At 37.7% G+C, this 27,427-nt stretch overlaps 2 protein-coding genes across 9 annotated transcripts in view; one reads left to right on the forward strand and one right to left on the reverse strand.

Annotated features, from left to right (window-relative positions):
- Positions 1-26,485, forward strand: part of RNF141 (ring finger protein 141) — a 58,944-nt gene extending 32,459 nt beyond the window's left edge. For 3 of the 5 annotated variants that reach the window (XM_067749923.1, XM_067749922.1, XM_067749924.1), the window contains 4 exons: positions 2,903-3,084; positions 7,975-8,082; positions 22,397-22,527; positions 25,951-26,485. In XM_067749923.1, the coding sequence (XP_067606024.1) occupies positions 2,903-3,084; positions 7,975-8,082; positions 22,397-22,527; positions 25,951-26,006 (477 nt within the window). In that variant the 3' untranslated portion in view covers positions 26,007-26,485. Of the gene's footprint in view, positions 1-2,902; positions 3,085-7,974; positions 8,083-13,003; positions 16,122-22,396; positions 22,532-25,950 lie in introns of those variants that run through there. The other 2 variants (XM_067749926.1, XM_067749927.1) reach the window with 2 other exon arrangements.
- The window catches only part of AMPD3 (adenosine monophosphate deaminase 3), a 41,982-nt gene continuing 38,390 nt past the window's right edge, over positions 23,836-27,427 (reverse strand). For all 4 annotated transcript variants that reach the window (XM_067749921.1, XM_067749920.1, XM_067749919.1 and 1 more), the window contains exons 14-15: positions 26,772-26,882; positions 23,836-25,711 (exon numbers count right to left, since the gene is read on the reverse strand). In XM_067749921.1, coding sequence (XP_067606022.1) covers positions 25,535-25,711; positions 26,772-26,882 — 288 coding nt within the window. In that variant the 3' untranslated portion in view covers positions 23,836-25,534. The remainder of the gene's footprint in view (positions 25,712-26,771; positions 26,883-27,427) is intronic.

Below are 27,427 nucleotides of genomic sequence, written 5' to 3' on the forward strand. Positions count from 1 at the left end.
ATCAGACCTTTCATTTGTATAATTTTTCTTGATTTTAGATCTAAAGAAATGTTTTATTTGCATTTCTTAGTTTCTTTTTGAAAGACTCTATGAGAAGTCAGTGTTAACATTAGAAAAAAAGAGTTAAAGTCCAGTATAAAAAGCTGATAGTAGGGCTTCCCTGGTGGCGTAGTGGTTGAGAGTCCGCCTGCCGATGCAGGGGACGCGGGTTCGTGTCCCCGTCCGGGAAGATCCCACATGCCGCGGAGCGGCTAGGCCCGTGAGCCATGGCCGCTGAGCCTGCGCGACCGGAGCCTGTGCTCCGCAACGGGAGAGGCCACAACAGTGAGAGTCCCGCGTACCGCAAAAAAAAAAAAAAAAAAGCTGATAGTAGACTGAAATTTTATATTTCTTAATCTTAAGCAACTAAAAGCCAATTTACAGTAAGACCTTATCCTGAGTATCTGCTATCTGCTGTGGCGGTTATACTCAAACATTATAAAAAAATAATCTAAATAATGTTTAAATGGAATATTTTGTGGAAATAATATTAGAAAAATTAATGGGTTAATTAAAATTATGGACTAAGGTGGCTGTTAAGAAGCTTCATGAATTATTTTATTTTCATCCATCTTTTTACTTAGACCAACACCTTGGAGTCATCCTTGACTTCTCTTTTTCTCTTAATACCCACCCCACAGTCAGTGTATGAGTGAATCCTGTCAGGTTTCTCTTAAAAATATATTCAGAATGTGACCAACTCTTACCATTGTCATTACTATCACCTTATTCCTAGCAACCATCATCTCTCACTGGGATTATTCCAATAGCCTTCTAACTCGTCTCCCTGCTTCTGCCCTTGTCCCCATTATGTCTAGTCTCAGCACAATAACCAGTCTGTTCCACTCATAATCTGAAATGAAATAAGATCTTATTACTCCTTGGCTCAAAACCCTCCAGTGACTTGCCATGCCCTTGGAGTAAAAACCAAAGTCATTACTATGAACAGCAAAGTTCTATACATTCTGTCCCCACCTCACTCCCTAACCCTATCTTCAACCACTCCTCTCTCTCTCATTCTTTTCCAGCCACGCTTGGCTCCTTGCCAGATTCACTTCTGCCTTTGCACTTGACTATCATCCTGGAATGCTCTTTCCCCCAGATATCCATATGACTGATTCGTGCACCTCTTTAGTTCCTAAATATCACCTACTCTGTGAGGCCTTCCCTGTAGCCTTTCAGCATTTTCTCTCCTCTGTTTAATATTCTCCATAGCACTTATTTCCATCTTATCTAATCTGTATTTTATTTGTCTGTCTCTCCTACCTATAGTGTAACCTCCATGAAGACAGGGATTTTTGTCTGGTTTTTACACACTATGTCACCAGTGCCTAGAGCAGTGCACATAGTACGTGTAACACCCACATAATGGGTACTTGATAAATATTATGTGAATTGTATGATTATAATAATAACAGTTTGTAGCGAATATAACAAAAAAGAAGACTCACGGATATAGAGAACAAACTAGTGGTTACCAGTGGCAGGGGTGGGTAGGTAGGGGCAATATAAAGGGAGGGGATTAAGAGGTACAAACTATGAGGTATAAAATAAGCTACAAGAATATATTGTACAACACAGGGAATATAGCTAATATAATAACTATAAATGGAGTATAACCTTTAAAAATTGTGAATCACTATATTGTATACCTGTAATTTATATTGTACATCAACTATACTTCAATTTAAAAAATTGAAGTTTGATGAGCTTTGCTATTAAATACTAAGTTTATATGAATTATTCCCTAATTTCTGAACTGTGCAGTTCCAGAGGAAGACTGGCCCAGTTTCCTCAGCTCTGAAAGTCTTATTTTGTAAGCCTGTATAAATTCCTGTCACCATTAATGCTATTTATTTGTTCTCTACCCCATGTATAGTCTTTTATTACAAAGAATCTTACATATTTGCATCTCTGTAGAGACCTTACCTTCCCCAAATTTAATGAATTTTCTGATTACTAGAGATGGTTCTACCATTTTCACAGTGGAATCTGATTCATACTTGATTCTGTTTTTTCTCTTACTGCCCTCTCAAGTAATAATTAATAAATGCTAGTTACAAATATTATTATTTTATTCAAAATATTGAAATGTTGCTATAATCATGTCTTTTTAATATAACCTAACTATTGTACTTCACTTTCTCATGTCTCCAGATTGTAAGTTTTGGTATATAATAGAACTTAAGATATTCAAGAAGGAAATCTGTTGTTTCAGTTATAGTAGAATGGCATGTGGTTGTTGGATTCAAATAAATCTTTAATTAAAAAATTCTATAGGGGCTTCCCTGGTGGTCCAGTGGGTAAGGCTCCGCACTCCCAATGCAGAGGGCCCGGGTTTGATCCCTTATCGGGGAACTAGATCCCACATGCATGCTGCAACTAAAGATCCCACGTGCCACAATGAAGATCCTGTATACCGCAACTAAGACCCGGCACAGCCAAAATAAATGATAAATGAATAAATAAATAAATATTTTTAAAAACTGAACCTTAATTTTAAAAAAAAGAAATTCTTTAAATAAATTAAAATGAAAAGGAATGTCAATACTGATCTCTAAAATTAGTTTCTTAATTCTGGGAAAGTTGCCTGACCTCAACAACTAAACAGGATGATGGCTCATCAACCCTACAGGTTATTTTGAGTATCACATGATATAATATTGTATATTTTGAACCCCACAAATGTAGGGGACATGATATTATTCATTTGCTCAGACTCTTGCTCTCTTGTTAGGTAATTTGCAAACTTTGAAAACTTCTGTTTCCTAGGATGTTTGACTAAATATTTGTTCCCCTTTTTTGGGAAAAATCGATCAAAAAAATTATCAACTTTTTTTTTTCATTTTCTTTGTATTTTTAGATTAACAAAAGCAGTGGCATTGTGGAAGCATCACGGATCATGAATTTGTACCAGTTTATGCAGCTTTATAAAGACATCACGAGTCAAGCAGCAGGAGTATTGGCACAGAGCTCCACCTCTGAAGACCCTGATGAAAACTCATCATCTGTAACATCTTGTCAGGCTAGTCTTTGGATGGGAAGGTATACAGTTCATAAATACCATGTTTCTCTTATTTTCCAACATGCAAAGTACTGAAATCGCATTAATGTTTTTGCTGGTGTTCTCCATGACATCTTAAATCACATTACTTTTTGTCTTAGTTGATATTATATCCCAGATCTGCTTTTGGATTATTCTGTGTTTCAGGACATTGTTAGAGTGCCAAATAAAAGAAAAACTAAAGTGGCTCACACCAGGTAATGCTTCTGTCAATCTAGTTTCCATGAATCCACTCTTCGCTCTACCTGCTTGCATTTAATGACAAAGGATATAGTTAATACCCCTCTTATAATAGGCATTTAGGTTCTTAGACAATCAAAGCTCTTCAGGGAATTAGGTCCAAGAATCTGGCAAAACCATTCCAGTTTTTCTTAAAGATATCTGACTAATTGGAGCATTAACATTGTAAATACTGTCTCCAGGACTTGGCAGTCCATTCAGGAATGAACAAGTAGTTGGTACACATATTGCATGTACTGAGTTACCAGAAGGAAATGAAGTCAGACAGCATTTTCTGTGATGGTGCTTGTTTACTCAGGCCTAATATATTATTGTTCTATCTAAACTTTCTTTTCCTTCTCTGTAATGCTTTTGGCATGTGAAAACTCCCACCTGTTGCCACTTGACAACCATGACCATAATTTAACTTTATAAATGCCTCATTGGAAAAAGGCTTATGTGGGTCCAGACATGTTGACATCCTGTCTTATTGTCATACAGGGTAGACAGCACAAATCTGAATTGACAGTGTCTTTTAACTTGAAGTTAAGAATATGGTTAACAAGAACTTCTTTTTTATTGCTCCATTTACAGTTGCATTTTCCGATCCATTCTTAACCACCTGGTTTCCAAATACTATGTTGTAGTAAGATTGTATTTTAACTTACCATTTCCTGTTTATCTTTAATAGGATTGTTTGGTTTTCTACGTTTGGGCTGTACAAGTGTTGCTGATGAAATGCCAAATGAGTTTTAGAGTATTATAGGCAGGATTTTGGCTTATCTTTCCTGTATTTTGTAAAGTTAATCTTTCAAAGACAGGCGTCTGATTTCCTGCTTTTTGTCCTCTCCCTCTTCAGAATGGTGATTTATTTTTGAGTATTTTGAAAGTTGACAATAGTATTTATTAGTAAATAGTATTTACTAAGCTCGATGGTAGCAAATTAATTGAAAGTAATACTTTTTTCTTATTGCAGTCATTGTAATGAAGGAGGTAAGAGTGTTATTCCTTTTCATGTGCGCTTGAGACTGGGAAACTCAATGCCTGATTGGTAGGTTAGGGCTGCTTCTTGCCTTTGTATGATTTTTGGGTTTTTTTGTTACACCCTGATACACTTAGTTCATAGAAAAACAGACTTTTCAAGTTGAGAGGGATCTTAAGAGGTATTTATTTGGTTCAGCCTTACATCTGGTGCCTATTTCTATTAGTGGTTTATATTTATTAAGTACTTGTAGGGTATTAGGCATTGTGATGAGTGCTTTACACGTATAAACTCATTAAATCACAACAACCCCATAGGAATACAATTATTGGTTCATTACAGATGTAGAAACTGAGGTTTAGACAAATAAATGACACGGCTAGAAATTGGCCTAGCTGAGATTCACATTCTGGCCTGTCTGGCAATACAGCCATGCTCGCAACCTCTGCATTAGTACTCTCTGGTGCAGGAAGATCCTATATTAGAGTGCTTCTTAAACTTTAATATTCACTGGTTTTGAGAAGGAGCTTGAGATTCTGTCAGGTTCCCAGGTGTTGTCACTACTGCTCATCCATGGATAGCACTTTGCATAGTGAGACTTAACCACATTTAGCCAAGTGGTAGTCCAGCTTGTACATGAACACCTGCAGCTGTAAGGGACTCACTGCCTCAGAAAGGCAAGCCTTTTGATTCACAAATAGCTTTAATCACTATGTAATTTTCCCTTTTGCTATTTTCCTCAGAGACAAAATCTGGCTCTCCTAAGGCAGCATAGCACAGATTCTAGAACCAAATTGCCTGTTTTCAAATCCTGGCTCTACTCCTTACTATGTCACTCTGGACAAGTTATTAAACTCTCTTTCCTCAGTTTCCTCATCTTTTAAAAGAGGATGACAATGATAAGATCTACTTCATAGGACTCTTGGGAGAGTTAAGTGAGTTAATATATGTAAAATGCTTGGGGGCTTCCCTGGTAGTGCAGTGGTTAAGAATCCACCTGCCAACTCAGGGGACATGGGTTGGAGCCCTGGTCTGGGAAGATCCCACATGCCACGGAGCAACTAAGCCCATGTGCCACAACTACTGAGCCTGCGCTCTAGAGCCCATGAGCCACAACTGAAGCCCGCACGCCTAGAGCCCGTGCTCCACAATAAGAGAAGCCACCGCAATGAGAAGCCCGCGCACCACAACTAAGAGTAGCCCCTGCTCGCCGCAACTAGAGAAAGCCTGCGCACAGCAACAACGACCCAACGCAGCCAAAAAGAAATAAATTAAATAAATAAAATGCTTGGAACAGTGCCTGGCCCATAAAAAAAAAAGTGTGTAAAAGTTAACTATCATTATTCTTAAATTATTACTGTATTCTACTTATTTCAGTGACACTGCCCTCTGGAAATCCACCAAACAAGTCTGTTCTCTCTTTCAGTCCTTCAAATACTTGAAAACAGAAATCAGATTCTCACTGAGCCTCTGTTCTCCAGGATAAGCCTCCCCAGTTCCTTCGGCCTTTGTTTGTATAGGTCTCTTCTATATCCCAGAGGCTTTCCTGGATGATCTTTTATTTGTCAATTTGTCTTTCAGGGTAGGGGGCAGAGAACTGAATTCTCCACTTTACAAGTGGTCTAATAAGGACAAACAGAGCAAGACTCTTCCTCCTTCCTTCTTCTGGTCACTGTATTGCTAGGAAGGTAGCAAGAAAAGTGAACATAGTACAGCTTCTACTGGCTGCTTCTGTGTCTCCTGTTCTTTCTTTCACCTCCATCCAGAATGCTGTTCTTTGTAACCCTCTACTCCTCAGTTTTAAACTCTAACCGTCAGGACTCTGTCACTGTTTATGGATTCAATTATATTCTCTGCTACTGACACCCAAGTCTATGTCCTTAGACATAAATTGTAAACTCCTCAAGAGCAGAGACCCTAGTTCTTCTGGGTCTGGCACAATACGTGGCACCTAAAAGGCATTTAAACATTTAAATGAATAGATATAGAAAAATTCAAATAACATTAGATCCACATCCATCTAGGGTTTCATTAAGTTTCCCCATTTCAATTCAGGGGCTGCCCTCTTTTATGCATTGCTAAAGCATAGCATTTAGTCTATTACCACATCCTGATGATTTGTCTTTTGTAATGCCATTTAGACCAGGCCCTAATTATCTCCCAGGTGAATTGCTGAAATAAGGATCTGATTGGTGTTCCTCCCTCTAGACTGTCCTCCATACTGCTCTCCCAATTAATCTCCTACAGCATTATTTCCAATGGGGGTTCACTTTCCCCTTGATTAAACTCTGTCAGAACAAGTTTAAACTTATTATTTTGACATACAAGGATCAGATTATCTCTGCTATACTTAAGCAATCTTTTCTCATATTTTTCTCCCCGGAGCATGATGCTAGCCTCCTTGTTACACACATATACAGAGTTTTGGGGGTTTTTTTTCCTACCTCTGTAGCTTTGTTTATTCACATAGAACGTCCTCTGTCTGTCGAAATCCTATCATTTTTTTCTACCTCATCTTTCCGACAAGTTTGAAATATACTCATTTCTTCCTTCTTTACTTAGCACTTACTACATGTAATGCACATTTGACATTTGCTTATCTTCTATATACAAATTGACAGATTTTAAAGTACTATATAATGTCTTATATACAGTGGTATAAGCACAGCAGGGAATAAAAACATGTTAGAGATAGTTCCTACCCTCAAGAAGCTTATAGTCCAGTGGCTATACTTTGAAACATTTAATTTTTGTATAATTATAAAAGGTAGTACATGCTTGATGAAGTAAACCTAAAAATTACAGAATAGCACAAAGATTAAAAGCAAATTAAAATCACTTCAAGAAACATGTATTGAGAACCTAAGACAAACTCCTTGTATTCAAAGAGCTTACAGTGTATGGATAGACCAACCAATACATAGCCAATTAAAATACAGTATTTAAGTCCTTTAACTGAGGAAAATGTTGGTTTTGAGAGCATAGAGAAGATGGTATCTTGAGCTGAGTAACTGAGGTTGGAGTTTACCAAACTCACAAGAGTATGCCAGGAAAGGAAAACACCACATACAAAGGTCCTTGGCTCATTCAGGGGCCTTCAGAATTGTGGCTGGAGTAGAAGGTTCAGTATCTCTTTTCTTCCCAAGATGAAAGAGCTCTTTGAGGACAAATAACTTTGCTTTCTAACTCTTTTTGTATTTCATATAGCAAGCACCTGATCCTTAAGACTAAGCTATTCTTTCACTTATATGCCCATTATCAGCAGTAGCATAACAAGACCCTGATGGCAGGATCCCTATTTTAGAAAGCTTTGTATCCTGCATGGTACATAAATCATATATTGGTTGAATTCATTTATAAAAATTCAATATGATTAAAATGGGCTAAGTTATTTTCCAGTTTTGGTCCATATTTTCCTTTTAACCATCTCAGGATTTATCTTTTATCCAGTCCTTCCTTTATGGAATTTGCCCCTCTAGTACTTCTTCCCTAATATATTAGCTGTCCCTAAAAGATAAGTTAATTTACTCTGATATTGCATGAGTCATATTGTGCTTTATGTTGGGGGCACATAGATGCTTGATAATGCTTTTTAAGGCAATGGAAACAAAGTTTACTGCACAGTGACAACAGAGAATATCATTGCTCCAGCTCAGTTTTCACATTGCAGGGTAAAGCAGCTGACTGACGAGGAGGAGTGCTGTATCTGTATGGATGGTCGAGCTGACCTCATCCTGCCTTGTGCTCACAGCTTTTGTCAGAAGTGCATTGACAAGTGGTAAGTAATCTGCTGCTTTCATGGGTTAGGCCAAGATCAAGAGGGAGAGTGTATATGAATAAACTTCAAAAAATGCAAAAATATTATAGTTAAGTATAAGAGATTTTGTTCTTTAGTACTTTGGATTTTATGACATGCCTCCTACTGGTTAAAATATTTTTATACCTAAAGTTTATAAAATGTGGGGATGTATCTTAGTTTTGACAATTTACTTTTGCTGTAAGGAGATTTGTGCCTGACTAGAGTCTAGAATCAAACATTCCGCCTTTTCTTCTATTTTCCTCCTCATTTCTACTTTTTTCCTCCATATATGATTAGAAAGAATAATATGAATCCTTGAATATTGAATATTGGACCTGGAGAGAACTTTAGAGAATAGCTAGTCAAGCTCATTATTTTACAAAATAAGAATCAAGTGTTCAGGAGAATTTATAATTGACATACAATATGTCAGTTATAACTACATATATTTAACGTACAATTTGATATATTTTGATATATGTATATGCCCATAAAAATCATCATCACAATCTAGGTAATGAACAAATCTGTCACTCCCAAAAGTTACCTCATGCCCACTGTAAGGTCTCCTTCCCCCCACCCCTTCTTTTAGTCCCCAGACAACCACTAATATGCTTTCAATCACTATAAAATAATTTGGATTTTCTATAATTTTTATAAATGGAATCATACAGTATGTACTCTTTTTTTGTCTGGCTTTTTTCATTCATTGTAATTATTTCAAGATTTACTTATGTTGTAGTATGTATCAGTAGCTCCTTCCTTTTTATTACTGAGTAGTATTCATTGTATGGATATACCACAGCTTATTTATTATCCATTCACCCATTGATGGACATCGGGTTGTTTTCAATTTTTGGCTATTACAAATAAAGCTGCCTTTATATATACTTTAAATGTACATTTGTGGACAACTGCTTTTATGGACATACATTTTGTTTTTTTCTTGGATAAATAACTAGAAGTGGAATGGCTAGATCATACGGTAGGTATATGTTTAACTTTGTAAGAAACTGCCCACTGTTTTCCAAAGTGGCTGTGACATTTTACACTCCTACCAGCAGTGTATGAGAGCTCCACTTGCCACACAACCTTGCCAGTGCTTGGTATTTGTCAGTCCTTTTAATTGTAGCCATTCTAATAGATGTGTAGTGGTATCTCACTGTGGTTTTAATTTGCCTTTCCCTCCTGACTGATGATGCTGCGCATATTTTCTTATGCTAATTTTCCATCTGTATGTATTTCATCTTTGGTGAAGTATTCATTCAGATCTTTTGCCCATTTCTTTATTGGGTTGTTTTGTATTAAGTTTTGAGAGTTCTTTATGTATTATGGATACATGTCCTTTATCAGATATATGATTTGCAAATATTTTCTCCCACTCTGATTTATCTTTTCATTCTCTTAAGAATGTCTTTCAAAGAGTAGACGTTTTTAATTTTGATGAAGTCCAATTTCTCAGTTTGTGATTAATGGATAATGATTTTTTACTGTCATATCTAAGAAATCTTTGTGTAACCCAAGGTCACAAAGGTTTTCTTCCATTTTTTCTTCCAAAAGATTTATAGTTTTTAGGTTTTACATTTTGGTCTATGATCTATTTTGAGTTAATTTTTATATATGCTGTGACATGTGGATCAAAAAGTTTTTATTTTACGCTTACATGGCTTTCCAGTTGCTCCAGCACAATTTGTAGAAAAGACTATCTTTTCTTCACTAAATTGCCTCTTCACCTTTGTTAAAAATCAGTTGTTAAAGCACAGGTGAGTCTATTTCTGGACTCTATTCTGTTCCATTGACCTATTGTCTATTTCACACCAATACCACACTACATAGGTTAGTGTAGCTTTGTAAGTCTTAAAATCAGGGAGTGTTAATCCTCCAACTTTGTTCTTTTTCAAAGTTGTTTTGGCTTTTCTAGATCTTCTGCATTTCAGTGTGAACTGTATAATCAGCTTGTCAATTTCTACAAAAAAGCTATAAGAATTTTGATTGGGATTGCATTAAATAATTTTGAGAGTGTTAACTTCTTAACAATACTGAGTCTGCCAACGCACATCACAGTATATTTCTCGATTTATTTAGGTCTTCTTTAATTTCTGTCATCAATATTTGTAGTTTCCAGTGTTGCATATCCTTGACAGATTGATCCCTAAGTATTTTATAATTTTTATGCTACTTTAAATGGTATTTTTAAATTTCAGTTTCTGATTATTGTATTTCTATGTACTAGCAATAAACAGATTTTGTGTATCAATCTATTGTGCAACCTTACGGATTTATTTATTAGCTCTTATAGCTTTATTGTAGATTCCATAGGATTTTATCAAGTGTGTGAAAAACACTTTTGAAAGATATTTTTTCTGGATATAGAATTCTAGACTGATATTTTTTCTCTCAGTACTTTAATGATGTTGCTCCCCCCGCTTCTTGCTTACATCATTTCCTGTGAGAAATCTGCTCTCATCCTCATCATTTTTCCTCTGTAGGTAATGTGCCTTTTTTTCTCTGGCTGCTTTTAAGGTTTTTTCCCTTTATCACTTATTTTGAGCAATTTGATTGATGTGCGTTAGTTTTCTTCATGTTCCTTGCACTTAGGGTTCATTGAGCTCCTTGGATTTGTAGGTTTATAGTATCATCAGTTTTGGAAATTTTTCAGCCAGTATTTTCTCAAATATTTTTTTCTGTTTTCTTTTGTCCCCTCTCCTTCTGAGACTCCAGTTACTAATGTATTAGACCACTTTAGGTTGTCCCACAGTTCACTGATGCTATTTTCCTTCTTTTTTTTTTTTTTTTTTTTTTTTGCGGTACATGGGCCTCTCACTGCTGTGGCCTCTCCCGTTGCAGAGCACAGGCTCCGGACATGCAGGCCCAGCAGCCATGGCTCATGGGCCCAGCCGCTCCGCGGCATGTGGGATCCTCCCGGACCGGGGCACAAACCCGTGTCCCCTGCATCGGCAGGCGGACTCTCAACCACTGCGCCACCAGGGAAGCCCTTTCCTTCTTTTTTGAGTCATTTTCTCTGTATTTCATTTTGGATGTTGCTATATCTTTTCAAATTCACTAATCTTTTTTTCCTGCAATGTCTAACTTGCCATTAATCCCACCCAGTGTATTTTTTTCTTGAGATATCTTAGTTTTCATCCAGAAGTTTAAGTTTTTAATATCTTCCAATCTCTGCTTAATATGTTTGTCTTTCCTCTACTTTTTTAATATATGGAATATAATTATCATAACCTTTCATTTTTTTGCTGCTAATTCTAATATCTGTGTGAGTTCTGGATTACTTTTGATGGATTTTCCTCTTCATTTTGGGTTGTATTTTTATACTTCTTTGTATGACTGGTAGTTCTTAACTGGGTGCCAGACATCGTGATTTTTTTACCTTTTGGGGTACTGGATATTTTTGTATACGTATAAATATTCTTGAGCTTTGTTCTGGAATATAGTTACTTGGAAACAGTTTAATCCTTTTGAGTCTTGCTTTTATGGTTTGTTAGGCAGGACCAGAATGATGTTTAGTTTAGAAGCTAATTATGCCCCACTAATGAGACAAGACTTCAGAGTACTCTACCCAATGCTCCATAAATTATGAGGTTTTCCACGCTGGCTGGTGGGAACAGGCAATGTCCCAGGCCCTGTGTGAGCTTTGGTTACTGTTCCCTCAAATCCTTTTGGGTGATTCCACAGCCTCGAGTAGTTTCCTCACATGCACACACTGATCATTACTCTACTGAATATATCTACGGGGACCTTCAGTAGACTGTGGGATTCTCCCTTTGTGTAGCTTTCTCCTTTGCAGTACTCCACCCTATGAACTCTAGCTGCTTTGGCTTCCCGAGGTCCTCAGCTCTGACTTGTCAACTCAGGGAGTCTACCGGGCTCCATCTCAGTCTCCCCTGCTTGCTCTGTAGCCTGGAAACTCTCAAGGGCAGTAAGCTGGGCAATTATAGGGCTCACCTTCTTTTGCTTCCTATCTCTCCAGGGTTATAATCTTTTGTCATCTTATGCTTAGTGTTGAAAACCATTATTTCATGTATTTTGTCCAGTGTTTTAGTTGTTTCAAGTGGGAAGATAAATCTGTTCCCTATTGGCCAGAAACTGACTGTTTTAAAATTGTAACTTTGTGCACAGAAAAGCACACAATTATCTTGAAAAATATCTCTGAGGAACCAGAAATGAATCTGAATTATATATGCCAGCTCTACTTTCACATTGAGTTTTTGGAACAGATTTCTAAATTTTTGCACAGAAGCCAAGGAGCAATTGATATAATTTAATTACTTTGGTCTCAGACTTCACTGAGAGATGAAGAGAAAAATATTTTCCCTCTATGACATGTTTCTGGCTCAAATATGTTATTTTTGAAATTTCCAAAATAATGTTTGACAAGACAAAAAAATCCCTTTGGAAAACATAATCTGATTTAAGTGATTATATATAAGCTCTTTCCTCCCCCCAAAATTATTCTGCATGTAAAGTTCATTTATTATTTTAAACCTTGAATGCTTCCATTCCATTGTTTATAGCAGCAAAAGATAGGAGAAAACCTAAATGTCCTTCTATGGGAGATAAGTTAAATGAAGTATGGCCTATCCAAACAGTGTATGTTTATTTTGAATAGACAGCTCTAACAGGTGCTGATACTTGTAAAAAGAGCAGTGATGTATAGATACACACAAGCTTGGTCATGCCTGGTCTATCTCTAGAAGAATGTATAAGAAACTGGTAACAGTGGTTGCCTCTGGGGATAATAATTAAAGACTGGGATAGGAGGAAGAGATATATTTTTCACTATATACTTTTATGCTGTTTACTTAAAAAAAATGTACTTGTATTGTTCCAAATCCATTTTTTAAACAGAAAAAGAAAACAAACTGTTATTTGACTTCTCTAATAGGAGTGATCGACACAGGAATTGCCCGATTTGCCGCCTACAGATGACTGGAGCAAATGAATCTTGGGTGGTGTCAGATGCACCCACTGAAGATGATATGGCTAACTATATTCTTAACATGGCTGATGAGGCAGGCCAGCCCCATAGGCCATGACCTTGGGGTGAAGTGTTCTGTTGCTAATGTGGGCTACAAACACTTTGGTCATGGCGGAAGAATGCAGGGATGTTGTAGGACAGACACAGAGAAGTCAATTTTCCCCACCCTCTTATTTTCACTCTTCTGACAATTTGTCCATTTCCTTTGATAAACTTTCCATGTCTTCCATTTATGGTAAACTAAAACTTGCTACTGTTTTAGACCATATTTTCCTATTGTTTATCTGTTCTAATATATATTAGGACTAATAGCTCTTGACTCCTTTGCTGAGGTAACAGCAACATTTCCAGGGGCTTCTGAAATACTATTATTTTTCAGGGCAAGAGTATTCTGGAATCTATTTAGTTAGGTTTAAAATAAACCTTGAATGTTAAAAAGCTGTAGCCATCTGAGAGAAAATCTTAAATGACTGAAAATGTAGAATACATCAAAGTGCATGTTACTACTTAAATTAGTCTTACTGCTGGAATCTAAGGAGTATGTATGCCCCCTTGTGGTTAGCTATTGCTCCTTTTATAGTTTTTACTTGAAATAATCCGCAATTATTTCATAACTTTAAGTGTTTTGGAACTACATGCTTTTCACTTAAAAGTCTTCTCCCCCCTCCCCCATGCTGTATAATTTGGATTAGGACTATAAACTTGGGCAGGACTTTGCCTTGTAAATGGATTTCTGCTGGAGAATCTTCTTGGCTATTCTGGAAATGCTTTCCCACAGCTGGGAAACTGTTCTAAATAGCTTTTGATAATACGTATGTATCTTGCCGTTTCAGATGGAAATTTTTCTTCATCACAGACCCTAAATTTTATGTCCAAATTATGATAAATCATTCAATATTGGTTTATGATGCTTTTATTTTCTTAATTTGAAGGCATCTTTCTGAGCTCCCAAAGTCTTCAAATTTCTTAGATTAAGAGAGAAGAAAATAGGGTGTAGCCTTTTAACCATACGTACATAAAACACCTCTGAAAGTTAGGAGATTAATTTGACTTACTGTTTCACTGCATTTTATTTGAAATACCCTGAAAGAGTATAGTTATGTTCAGTGGCATTTGAACCATTTTTTTAAAATTTTGCTTATAAAGTAAAATTTTTTATTTTATGCAAACACTAACATTTCAGCATATAATAAACTAGGGCCTGATGTCTTTAAAAAGTATTTTAACATTCCATGTAACTTTTCTGATTTATTATTGGTAAATTGCAAATGTTACTATTTTCCAGAGTACCAAAGTATACAATTTAAGTTGCTGCTTATTGACAGCAGAATTTTTGGATACTAGGGACTTTAATAGGCATGCAAATTAAGTAATTCATTTTTAGGAAAAATGTCTGACAAAAGGTAGCTTGATTTTACCCCAAAAATAGTGATAACTAATTGGTTGACATTCATGATGGGGGCAGCTCAGTACCAAATAGCTAAACACTTGCTATGGACGCTTATGCAAGTAGAGTACTGGGGGCTGTAGCATATCAACCTGGCAGTGTACTTGATGGCTGTGTGACCTAGAGAAAGCCCCTTCCTCTGGTTTGTAGGTTCTTACTTTAGAAACAGACTTTATCTGTGGTTTTCACACTTTATTTCAGCAATAGAACTTTTTTTTCAAGTAAAAATCTTACTCAGAACCCTTACACACATGTGCTGCACATGCATGAACACACACCCTACCCCACTAAATGTCATTTTATCATTATAAATTTCCTTATATAAACTTTATATACCATAATAACTAAATATTTATGAAGTCAACCAATGAAAACATGTATTAATGCACTGGTGATTACCAGTATATTGGAATCTGATGAGTAATACAGTTGTATGATGGGACTTGTTTTTAAAATTTTTTTTCAAAAGAAAGAATTAAATAATTCAAGTCAAAATCCAGAACTCTGAATCTCCTCCATGGATTCTTAGTACTCCATGGAACCTATTTTGAAAACCTTGAGACAGAGAATCCTCTGAGGTGTTTTCCAGCTCTAAGATTTTAAATTGTCTTTATGGATTAGATTTTCTGAGTCTCATTCAGATTGCCCAATTTAAGAATGTTTCTGAAAATGAACAAAGTGGCTTTACTGATTTTTAGATCTTTCCAGGTATAGCCAATGATTTTATCCCCCCAGAATCCTTCACCTTTCAAGGAATTATTTAACAGTGAGCCCAGTGACTTGATATTGCCCAAACCTTTTATTTTCCAATATGAGCTCCAAGACACTAACTGATCTACTGTGAAATTAAACGTTTTTACTAGCCTTATCAAATAAAGGAGCACAGTTTTTTGCTCACTCCATTAAACTGGGTGATAATTCTTCAGATGTGAATGTTAGGTAGGTTCTACTGTAATAGCTAATCATAGAAGTTATAAATTTGTTTAATGGATGAAATGTATACTTTTTGTATTCTGTACAGCTTGTCTTTTTTAAATATGAAGTACTTAAACGCACTTACTATGATAGGAAATATGTGTGCCTTCTAGGATTTATGAAGTGGTTTCATGAACTCTTAAGAAATTTGTTTTATAAGTTATAAAGTTTCCCTATCTTAACCCAATAACAAAGGGTTTACTCATAATACTGTAGAACTTTAGTTTGAGAAAGTGGATTTGACTATGTACTGAATTTAGACGTTGAAAATAATAGTATCTGTTTTATTCTTAGGGCAAACTGACATATTGTGCAATAAATAATCTTTAGCAAGTAAATTTAGCTAATTGAAGAGATTTTTTTTTTCTTATCATGTAGTTTCACATTCTTATATACTGTGTTTATATTCCTTAGAGGACTATTTTGTATTGTGCTCTGGGGGATTGTAATGTTTTTGTGCTATGTTTTAAAACTCATTTCAAATTAGACTCAATTTCCTTATACCTAATATATGTATGGGTAATAAGGCTGCTTGAAAATATATTTTGGTTCAGTGATTTTTATCACTGGAAAGTTGGATTCATTAAAAGGTAGTCCAAAGAATTTGCACTTTTCACTGTTTTTTTCTTCATTAAGTCAGTCCAGCTTACTTTGTCTGTCTAGGAATAAGAAAACTACTTGGAGATTAGGGAAATCAGCTGTTCACCCACATTTAAAATGGGCAACACAATGACAATATAATATAAAGAGTTAGCAACAGACTTTCATTTGTTTTCATGGTCTTTTGTTACCCTACTGAATAGTAAAAATAATCGATAAAATACTTTATGGTGGTTTTGATGTTTACCTTATAAGATCATTTCTAAGATAAAAGAATGTAATTAGAGAAGCAGGCTAGAATCTTAGTGCTGAGAAGTGGAAAGCCATTTATAAGAAGGAGTAGCAGTTAATAATTAATGTATATTGTCATGGAGAAGTACACATTTTGGTATCAAAGACATAAACGTCCCCTCAGATATATTTTGATAATCTTGTAGCTGTTTATAGTCTTAATTCTTTGGCATCCTCTTTCTAATCACATATTCCTTTAGAGGTTGAAGGTATAAAAATTTTCAAGGAACTGTGTCTGATGAGTGTTCCTTTTATTGCAGTTATACTTTTTTTTGAGATTTTAATTCTTTTTAATTGTTTTATTGGAGCAAAATTGCTTTACAATGTTGTGTTAGTTTCTGCTCTACAGTGAAGTAAATCAGCAATATTTATACCAATATCCACTCCCTCTTGGACCTCCCTCCCCACCTTTGCCCTCCCCCCCGCCCCCCCAATCTAGATCACAGAGCACCAAGCTGAGCTCCCTGTGCTATACAGCAGGTTCCCACTATCTATTTTACACACAGTAGTGTATTTATATCAAACCTAATCTCCCTATTCGTCCCACCCTCCCTGTCCCCCCCATGTCCACAAGTCTGTTCTCTATGTCTGTGTCTCTATTCCTATCCTACAAATAACTTCATCTGTACCATTTTTCTAGATTCCACATATATGCGTTAATATACGATATTTGTTTTTCTCTTTTTGGCTTACTTCACTCTGTATGATAGACTCTAGGTCCATCCACATCTCTACAAATGACCCACTTTCATTCCTTTTTATGACTAATATTCCATTGTATATACATACCACATCTTCTTTATCCATTCATCTATCGTTGGACATTTAGGTTGTTTCCGTGTCCTATTGTAAAGCGTGCTGCAATGAACATTGGGATACATGTGTCCTTTTGAATTATGGTTTTCTCAGGGTATATGCCCAGTAGTGGGATTGCTGGGTCATATGGTAGTTCTATTTGTAGTTTTTTAAGGAACCTCCATACTGTTCTCCATAGTGGCTGTATCAATTTACATTCCCACCAACAGTGCAAATGGGTTCGCTTTTCTCTACACCCTCTCCAGCATTTATTGTTTGTAGATTTTTTGACGATGGCCATTCTCACTGGTGTGAGGTGATACCTCATTGTAGTTTTGATTTGCATTTCTCCAATAATTAGTGATGTTGAGCATCTTTTCATGTGCCTCTTGGCCATCTGTATGTCTTCTTTGGTAAAATTTAGGTCTTTTGCACATTTTTAAATTGGGTTGTTTTTTTGATATTGAGATCCATGAGCTGTTTGTATATTTTGGAGATTAATCCTTTGTCTGTTGCTTCATTGGCAAATATTTTCTCCCATTCTGAGTGTTGTCTTCTTGTCTTATTTATGGTTTCCTTCGCTGTGCAAAAGTTTTTAAGTTTCATTAGGACCCATTTGTTTATTTTTGTTTTTATTTTCATTACTCTAGGAGGTAGGTCAAAAAAGATCTTGCTGTGGTTTATGTCAAAGAGTGATTTTCCTATGTTTTCCTCTAAGAGTTTTATAGTGTCTGGTCTTACATTTAGGTCTTTAATCCATTTTGAGTTTATTTTTGGCTGTGGTGTTAGGGAATGTTCTAATTTCATTCTTTTACATGTAGCTGTCCAGTTTTCCCAGCACCACTTATTGAAGAGGCTGTCTTTTCTCCATTATATGTTCTTTCCTCCTTTGTCATAGATTAGGTGACCATATGTGCATGGGTTTATCTCTGGGCTTTCTATCCTGTTCATTGATCTATATTTCTGTTTTTGTGCCAATACCATACTGTCTTCATTACTGTAGCTTTGTAGTATAGTCTGAAGTCGGGTACCTGATTCATCCAGCTCTGTTTTTCTTTTGGAAGAGTGCTTTGGCTATTCGGGGTCTTTTGTGTTTCCATACAAATTGTAAAATTTTTTGTTCTAATTCTGTGAAGAATGCCATTGGTAGTTTGATAGGAATTGCATCGAGTCTGTAGATTGCTTTGGTAGTATAGTCATTTTCACAATATTGATTCTTCCAATCCAAGAACATGGTATATTTCTCCATCTGTTTATGTCATCTTTGATTTCTTTCATCAGTGTTTTATAGTTTTCTGAGTACAAGTCTTTCACCTCCTTAGGCAGCTTTATTCCTAGGTATTTTATTCTTTTTGTTGCAGTGGTAAATGGGATTGTTTCCTTGATTTCTCTGATTTTTCGTTGTTACTGTATAGGAATGCCAGAGATTTCTGTGCATTAATTTTGTATCCTGCGACCTTACCAAATTCAGTGACTAGTTTAAGTAGTTTTCTGGTGGCATCTTTAGGATTTTCTATGTATAGTATCATGTCATCTGCAAACAGTGACTTCTTCTTTTCCAATTTGTATTTCTTTTCTTTTTCTTCTCTGATTGCTGTGGCTAGGACTTCCAAAATTATGTTGAGTAAGAGTGGCAGGAGTGGACATCCTTATTTCTGATCTTAGTGGAAATGCTTTCAGTTTTTCATCATTCAGTATGACGCTTGCTGTGGGTTTGTCATATATGGCCTTTATTATGTTGAGGTAGGTTCCCTCTATGCTCATTTTCTGGAGAGTTTTTATCATAAATGTGTGTGGAATTTTGTCAAAAGCTTTTTCTGCACCTATTGAGATGATCATATGGTTTTTATTACTTAATTTGTTAATGTGGTGTATCACATTGATTGATTTGTGTATATTGAAGAATCCTTGTATCCCTGGGATAAATCCCACTTGATCATGGTGTATGATCCTTTCAATGTGTTGTTGGATTCTGTTTGCTAGTATTTTGTTGAGGATTTTTGCATCTGTGTTCATCAGTGATATTGGTCTGTAATTTTCTTTTTTTGTTGTATCTTTGTCTGGTTTTGGTATCAGGGTGATGGTGGCTTTGTAGAACAAATTTGGGAGTGTTCTTCCCTCTGCAATTTTTTGGAAGAGTTTGAGAAGGGTCAGTGTTAGCTCTTCTCTAAATGTTTGCTAGAATTCACCTGTGAAGCCATCTGATCCTAGACCTTTTTTTGGAAGATTTTTAATTACAGTTTCAATTTCATTACTTGTGATAGGTCTGTTTATATTCTGTAATTCTTCCTGGTTCAGTCTTGGAAAATTGTACCTTTCCAAGAATTTGTCCATTTCTTTGAGGTTGTCCATTTTATTGGCACATAGTTGTTTGCAGTAGTCTCTTATAATCCTTTGTATTTCTGCAGTGTCAGTTGTGATTTCCCCTATTTCTGATTTTACTGATTTGCATCCTCTCTTTTTCTTGATGAGTCTGGCTAAAGGTTTATCCATTTTATCTTCTCAAAGAACCAACTTTTAGTTTTATTGGTCTTTGCTATTGTTTTATTTCTATTTCATTTATTTCTGCTCTGATCTTTATTATTTCTTTCCTTCTACTGACTTTGGGTTTTCTTTGTTCTTTCTCTAGTTGCTTTAGGTGTAAGGTTAGATTGTTTGAGATTTTTCTTGTCTCTTGAGGTGAGATTGAATTGCTATAAGCTTCCCTCTTAGAACTGCTTTTGCTGCATCCCATAATTTTTGGGTCATAGTGTTTTAATTATCTGTTTCTATGTATTTTTTAATTTCTTCTTTGATTTCTTCAGTGATCTCTTGGTTATTTAGTAGTGCACTGTTTAGCATCCATGTATTTGTGTTTTTTAGTTTTTTTCCTGTAATTGATTTCCAATCTCATCCCATTGTGGTCAGAAAAGATGCTGGATACGATTTCAATTTTCTTAAATTTTCCGAGGCTTGATTTGTGGCCCAAGGTGTGATCTACCCTGGAGAATGTTCCATGTGCACTTGAGTAGAAAGTGTATTCTGCCACTTGCAGGTGGAATGTTCTATAAATATCAATTAAATCTGTCTGGTCTATTGTGTCATTTAAAGCTTGTGTTTCCTTATTTATTTTGTTTGGATGATCTGTCCATTGGTGTAAGTGGGGTGTTAAAAGTCCCCTACTGTTACTGTGTTACTGTCCGTTTCCCCTTTTATGGTTGTTTTAGCATTTGCCTTATGTATTGAGGTGCTCCTCTGTTGGGTGCATATTTATAATTGTTATATTTTTTTCTTGGATTGATCCCTTGATCATTATGTAGTGTCCCTTATCTCTTGTAACAGTCTATTTTAAAGTCTATTTTATCTGATACGAGTATTGCTACTCCAGCTTTCTTTTGATTTCCATTTGCATGGAATATCTTTTTCCATCCCTTCACTTTCAGTCTGTATGTATCCCTAGGTCTGAAGTGGGTCTCTTGTAGACAGCATATATATGGGTCTTGTTTTTGTATCCATTCAGCCAGTCTGTGTCTTTTGATTGGGGCATTTAATCCATTTACATTAAAGGTTATCGACATGCATGTTCCTATTACCATTTTCTTAATTGTTTTGGGTTTGTTTTTGTGAGTCTTTTTCTTCTCTTGTGTTTCCTGCTTAGAGAAGTTTCTTTAGCATTTGTTGTAAAGGTGGGTTGGTGATGCTGAATTCTCTTTAGCTTTTGCTTGTCTGAAAAAGCTTTTGATTTCTCCATCTAATCTGAATCAGATCCTTCTGGGTAGAGTAATCTTAACTGTAGGTGTTTCTCTTTCATCACTTTATGCATATCTTTCCACTCCCTTCTGGCCTGCAGTTTCTGCTGAAAAATCAGCTGATAACCTTATGGGGATTCCTTTGTATGTTATTTTTTGTTTTTCCCTTACTGCTCTTAATATTTTTTCATGAATTTTTGTTAGTTTGATTAATATGTGTCTTGGTCTGTTTTTCCTAGGGTTTATCCTGTATGGGACTCTGCACTTCCTGGACTTGGGTGACTATTTCCTTTCCCATGTTAGGGAAGTTTTCCACTATAATCTCTTCAAATATTTTCTCAGACCCTTTCTTTCTCTCTTCTTCTTCTGGGACCCCTATACTTTGAATGTTGGTGCATTTAGTGTTGTCCCAGAGGTCTCTGAGAGTGTCTTCTTTTCATTTTTTCTTTATTCTGCTCCTTGGCAGTTATTTCCACCATTCTGTCTTCCCACTCACTTATTCATTCTTCTCCCTCAGTTATTCTGTTATTGATTCCTTCTAGTCTATTTTTCATTTCAGTTATTGTGTTGTTCATCTCTGTTCGTTTGTTCTTTAGTTCTTCTAGATCTTTGTTAAACATTTCTTACATTTTCTTAATTCATGCCTCCATTCTGTTTCTGAGATTCTAGATCATCTTTACTATCATATCTCTGAATTATTTTTCAGGTAGATTGCCTATTTCCTCTTAATTTATTTGGTCTTGTAGGTTTTTACCTTGCTCCTTCATCAGTAACATATTTTTTTGTCATCTCATTTTCTTTTTTTTTTTGGATGGCTGGGATTGTGTTCCTGTTTTGCTGGTTGTTTCGCCTGAGGCTTCCAGCACTGGAGTTTGTAGGCTGTTGGGTAGAGCTGGGTCTTAGTGCCGAAATGAGGACCTCACTCTGATGAATATTCCCTGGGGTCTGGGAATATTCTCTGTCAGGCCAGTGGTTTGGACTCGGACCTCCCACCACAGGAGCTCTGACCCAGCCCCGGGCTCGTGAACCAAGATCCCACAAGCTGCATGGGGCAGCAAAAAAAGGAGAACAATAACGAAGTGTAAAAAATAAAATTAGATTAGAAAACTGACAGACATGTTAGAAAGAATAAAAAAATAAAAATATAGATGAAAACAACACCTGGATGGTAAAACAAAACCACAATAGTAAAAAAAAAAAAAAAGCTTGAAAAGGCCTTGGCTATGGGGGGCGGGGCTTAGGCAGTGGTGGTGTTTAGGTAGTAGGCAGGGCCTATGCTTAGGACCCACAGGGCAGGAAAAGGCCCTAGGGGTGGGGGAATGGAGGGGGGCTTAGGCTTAATGCAACAGGAGGGGCCCCAGCCCTGGAGGGCAGAGGAACAGGTCCAGGACCCGAGCAGGCTCACTGGGCCTGAGTGGGTGGGGGAAACACTAGGCACATCCCCCCAATCCTCTGATCCCACAGGGCCCCTCCCCATTGGACTCTCTTCTTCTACCTGCTCCTTCCCTCCTATGCCCTAGGACCCATGAGGCTGGAGGGGGCCTTGGAGAATGGAGGACCAGGCCCGGAAGCCCAGCAGGCTTCTCAGGCCCCAAGTGGGTGAGGGGGAAACACCTGCCACACCTCCCCTGATCCTCCCGTCCCAGAGGGCCCCTCCCATCCACCTCTCCTCATGTCCCCGCTTCCCTCCTATGCCCCAAGGACCCATGCAGCCCAGAGGGGGGTCTTGGAGGGCAAGGGACCTGGCCTGGGAGCCCAGCAGGCTTCCTGGGTCCCAGTTGGTCAGGGGAGATGCTAGGTGTGCTCCCCCTTGATCCTCCAAGCCCCAAGGGTCCCTCCAGGAGTGGAAACCCCTCCCCTCTCCCAACTACCCCTCAGGTGCATTGGTCCTGTCCAGCCTCCACTTCTCCCCCCTCACTACCCCCTCATCCTACCCAGTCGCTCGGGGGTTCTTCCCGTCTCCTTAGGCGTCGAGGTCCCCCACCAGTGTCCAGCAGGCACCCTAGTTGTGGGGAGACGTGAACTCTGCATCCTCCCCCGCCACCATCTTGACTCTGCCCCCTCTATACTTGTTCTTTATAACAGTCGTAGTTCAGGTAGAGAATACCTAGGTATATTACCAACATATCACCTTCAGTTGTATCTGCAAACCCAGAGAAAGGTCAATATTGTTTCACCAACACAGCACTCAAACAAGTAAAGAGAAAGCCATAGGGATGTGCTTTCAACTCAGCTTTATCCAAGGTAAGAGAAAGTAAAGGCCCAGGACAGGCCTTGGTAAATACCATCCCAGGAGCTTGATTGGTTTTTTTGAGGCAAAGAACAATAATATTGATCATTTCAGCAATGCAGTTTGAAGTAACATATAATGTGAACTTGAGCCTTTTAGAGTAAGCAAGGGATAACATGCCTCAAAAACCATTCTTTTAGAAATGTGGGCTAGTATACAATTGGTTTTGAGTCCAGCTCTGATCACAAAAGAAAGTAGAGATCCACCCAAAAAGGCCAATTAGGTACAATGATGTAATAACAGTGCACAGTGCTATAGAAAAAGGTATCTGAAAAGCTTGCAGGACAGGTAAAATCCAACAGGTGTTGGCTGAACAGACTGAAGTTATATCCAAGGAAAAGGAAATGACAATGACCATGTGAGGCTTTGGTCATGAACTGTTACAGCAGAAGTTAGAGAAAAAAAAGCAAAGTTTTACCTTCTGGGTTTTGCTTTGTAAAGCTTACTTTGCAAGCTTCAGTTCAAAATTTCTGAGTTTTCCTAGTGAATGTCATCCATACCTGAACCTTAGTAAACAGATAAATTAGTAATTATTATTGATAGCTTTTCATGATGCCCATCTTTCTTAAAAACTTAAAGATATGCCTTAAATAGTTTAAAACTACTAGTTAGCCACAGTCCTAACAGACTTTAATAATAAAAACAAATACTTGATACAGATAAAATGACAATGAAAAACTGTACAATACTTGCTATGTTAGGGCAAAAGTATACAAATGGCTTTTCAAAAAATAGTGGATGCCTAACACAAATACTCGGTTTTCATTCAATTTCATGATTAGCTGTAAGATAGCACATGTCTGCCTAGTAAAAAGACTACATTTATTGTTTGTACTAAGTTGACCAGTAGAGGTGATAAGCATTATAAAGTAACAGGACAAAACAATCTAAAGTCAGGTAAGCATTTTCACAGGCAAAAATCGGGTTCTTCTAACTCTGTAATAATTCAGAAGGGCTTCCTGTAGTCTGCATTTGCCCACAGAGATAGACAGGAAGGTCCTTGAGCAGCTTGGTGAGTACCAGAAGCACACATCCTTAAAAAGTTGCTAAAAGAGGAAATTCATTCATTTATTTAATATACATATATTGAGCACCTACTATGTACCAGGCACTAGTAACACAGATGAAGAATACATTGGTAAAGCTTAAATTCAGACTAGTCTTTAAAAATGCTTTCTACCTAGCCCCAGGGACCACTTATATCTTCTGAAGAAGTCTGCATATTAGGTAAAGGTGAGATTTCACCTGGGGGGGGGGGAATGCACCAGGTTACAGTGACAGAAAAAATCTACATTTGTGAGGTCTGATGGAATAGTGGGGAAAGGACTGGATTAGGATTAGGGAAACCTAGTTCTAGTCCTATTACTTATTAGAGCCGTGTGACCTTAAGCAAACTTTACTTCTGTGGCCCTAACTCTTCATAAGTAAAATGATAATTGGGCTACAATCATAGAATATTAAAGCCAAAAAGAACAGAGGTCATCTAGTCCTGTGCTTTTCAAAGTCCTTAGTTCAAATGTAAATACACAGAAGTCCCAATGTAAAACTGATGAAAGCAGAGTCACCTTGAAGAAGTAAAAGCAGCACCCCAGAACCTCATTCCCCCCTGCCCACCCCTGCCTTGAAGTGGTCCAGGAGGCGAACTCACAGACCACCACCTGAAAATCACTCATCTAGTGCAAACTCTCACCTTTCAGATGAGGAAACCAAGACCCAAAATAGGAGTGATGGTTGTGATGTGAATATTTGGTTTCCTAAATAGAAAGGGAGGGAGGCTAAATAAAAGTTTTAAAAACTCATTAAAAAAAAAAAAAAAAGCACAACAAAGGAAGTTTTCTAATTCTCTCGAAGTAGCTCCTTTATGAAAGGGAGCTTTGAAACAGACTTTAAGGCAGCCAGCCCATCAGAGGCTGAAATGAACAAATACCAACTAGTCTGCAGGGCCTACAGAGAGGACTGTGGCAGAAAACCACACAGCCCTCATATATCAGTGGGCACTGGACCATGTAAGATCCTTGTCCCAACAATGCAAGCATTAGCACTTTCAAGAGAAACATCTGGAAAATTAGGAATGAATATAGACAAGTGTCTAGCTCCCAGATCCCCAAGGAGGATTCACCATCTATTACTCAAAAATATTAACAGAAGTGGGCATATTAGACCTTAAAGTGAACAGTGCAACCAAAAATCACTAGTTTGAAAGTTCTTCACAGGCATCCTCTCCGTGGAGGATAGTTTGGTATCTTGAACACTGTTAATCACAGCAGATTTGAAATTAAACCAGAAAGTTAAAATGCATGTCTAGTGCTCGACTACTTGGTCAGGGCTGTGATCTCTTCTGATTTCATGGCGTCAGACAGGAAGCTGAGCTCATTGCATAAGGTCTCATATCGGAACGCCATCCGGATCTGAGCAACATTTGTCTTTCGAATATCATTTCCTTCAGGTCCCTCTTTATAATAATTTTGTCCCAGAAATTTTTGCTTTTCCTGTGGACCAAGAGAAATACAAATGAAACAATATACCTTAGAATCACTTTCTATATCCACATGGCAGCTCTGACATTAACGACACCAAGTCAGGCTAGTCCTCCAAAGCAGGTCCTCCATCAAGACATCTTTCCCCACAGAGCTCTTACAAAATTCCTCCTGGCCTCCCTCTCCTCGAGCTTGTCACCCTGACAACCACATTCATTCCCGTCATTTCCAACTGTGCTTTCCTTGGTCAGAAAGGCAAAGAACTACAAGAGCTGCTGGCAATGAAGAAGGCAAGATGAAGGCGTGAAGACTAGCAAGGCTCTCCCGGGAGCTGACAAGAGCACAGGTGTGTCTGGGGACAGCCAGTCCAAGGAATCATGTCCCCACAAAATGAATCTTGAGCCTTAACTCTTGTCTACATCAGCATCCAACAAGAGCAAGATGCAGCCCTCTCCCTGTACCAGTGACACCACCCAGCGAAGGTACCCCAGGGACCTAAGACACCATCTGGAGCAATAGTTCTCAACCCTGGCTCCATGTCAGAATCACCTAGGGAGCTACAAAAAATTTTTTTGTAATTACTGATGTCTGGGTCCCATCCCTAGAGTTTTCTATTCAATCTAGGTACTATTCATCTATTCAAGAAGTATTGAGTGCCCACTATGTGCCAGGGTCTATTCTAGGCCCCAGGGCTATAATGCTGAACTTACATTCTAGAAGGCAAGACAGAAAAACACATGACTACATATGGCAATGTCATATAGTAATAAATGTTATGATGGAGAATGAGGGCAAGTGTGTGGCTATTGTAGAGTGGGTAATCAGGGGAGGCCTCTCTGAGGAGGTGACATTTGAGCAGAGGTCTGAAAAAGGTGACAGAGCATCCATGAAAATTCAGGAGTCTCCACAGCGTTCTCCCCTAGAATATGAGTTTTCAGTGTGACAGAGACCCTGCTTGTTCTGTTCATCCCCAGTCCCAGGGCCAAGAAAGTGCCTGGCACACAGCAGGCATCCGATGTACACGTGTGTTGAAAGGACAGGAGGGATGGGGTGGTGCAATCACACGGCGTACCTGATGCGAGAGGCCGCTCTGCAGCACACTGTTCCTGGCGATCTCACACAGGTCACACGTGCTCAGCTTCCACACTTGAGCCGCAATTGCATATTCTTCCATAAGTGCTTCCTAGATTCCCCCAAAGTAAATGTGTTAGATGGGAGACTATCCATTTCAATGCTTCACATATTTCCCAAGCTAGAAACATCAGACTGACATTGCAGATTTCATTTTTCTTTAAGGACTGGCACCTGAATAATAAAACAATATCCCCCCACCTTTAAATTACAAACTCCGGAGATCTTTGTGTGAAAGCTCAGGTTGCCAAAGCCAGATATATCAAAGAACACCTACAGATTTATCTGTTGACCAACACATGTTCCAAGCCCTGTGCCCATGACTGGGGATGCCAGCCTGCTCTCCTGTGCCTGTCTCCCTGTCGTGCACACTTTTAGTACCCATCCTATAGTCTTGCTTTGTATTTAACACATTTTCTTAGGATCATCCAAAATAAAAGTTAATCTGAGTAAAGAACAGAGATGGAACATTAAATAGGAATGAGAAGCGATCAAGGATCAGTAGTGAGATAGTGTTAGCCCAGAAGCATTTGGGTTTGAGCTGTGCTTATACTTTGTCCTCTGGGATGTGAAACGTCTGACATTTATCACAAGCCC

This window comes from Pseudorca crassidens, chromosome 9, assembly GCF_039906515.1.
Source record: "Pseudorca crassidens isolate mPseCra1 chromosome 9, mPseCra1.hap1, whole genome shotgun sequence".
Lineage (NCBI taxonomy): Eukaryota > Metazoa > Chordata > Mammalia > Artiodactyla > Delphinidae > Pseudorca > Pseudorca crassidens.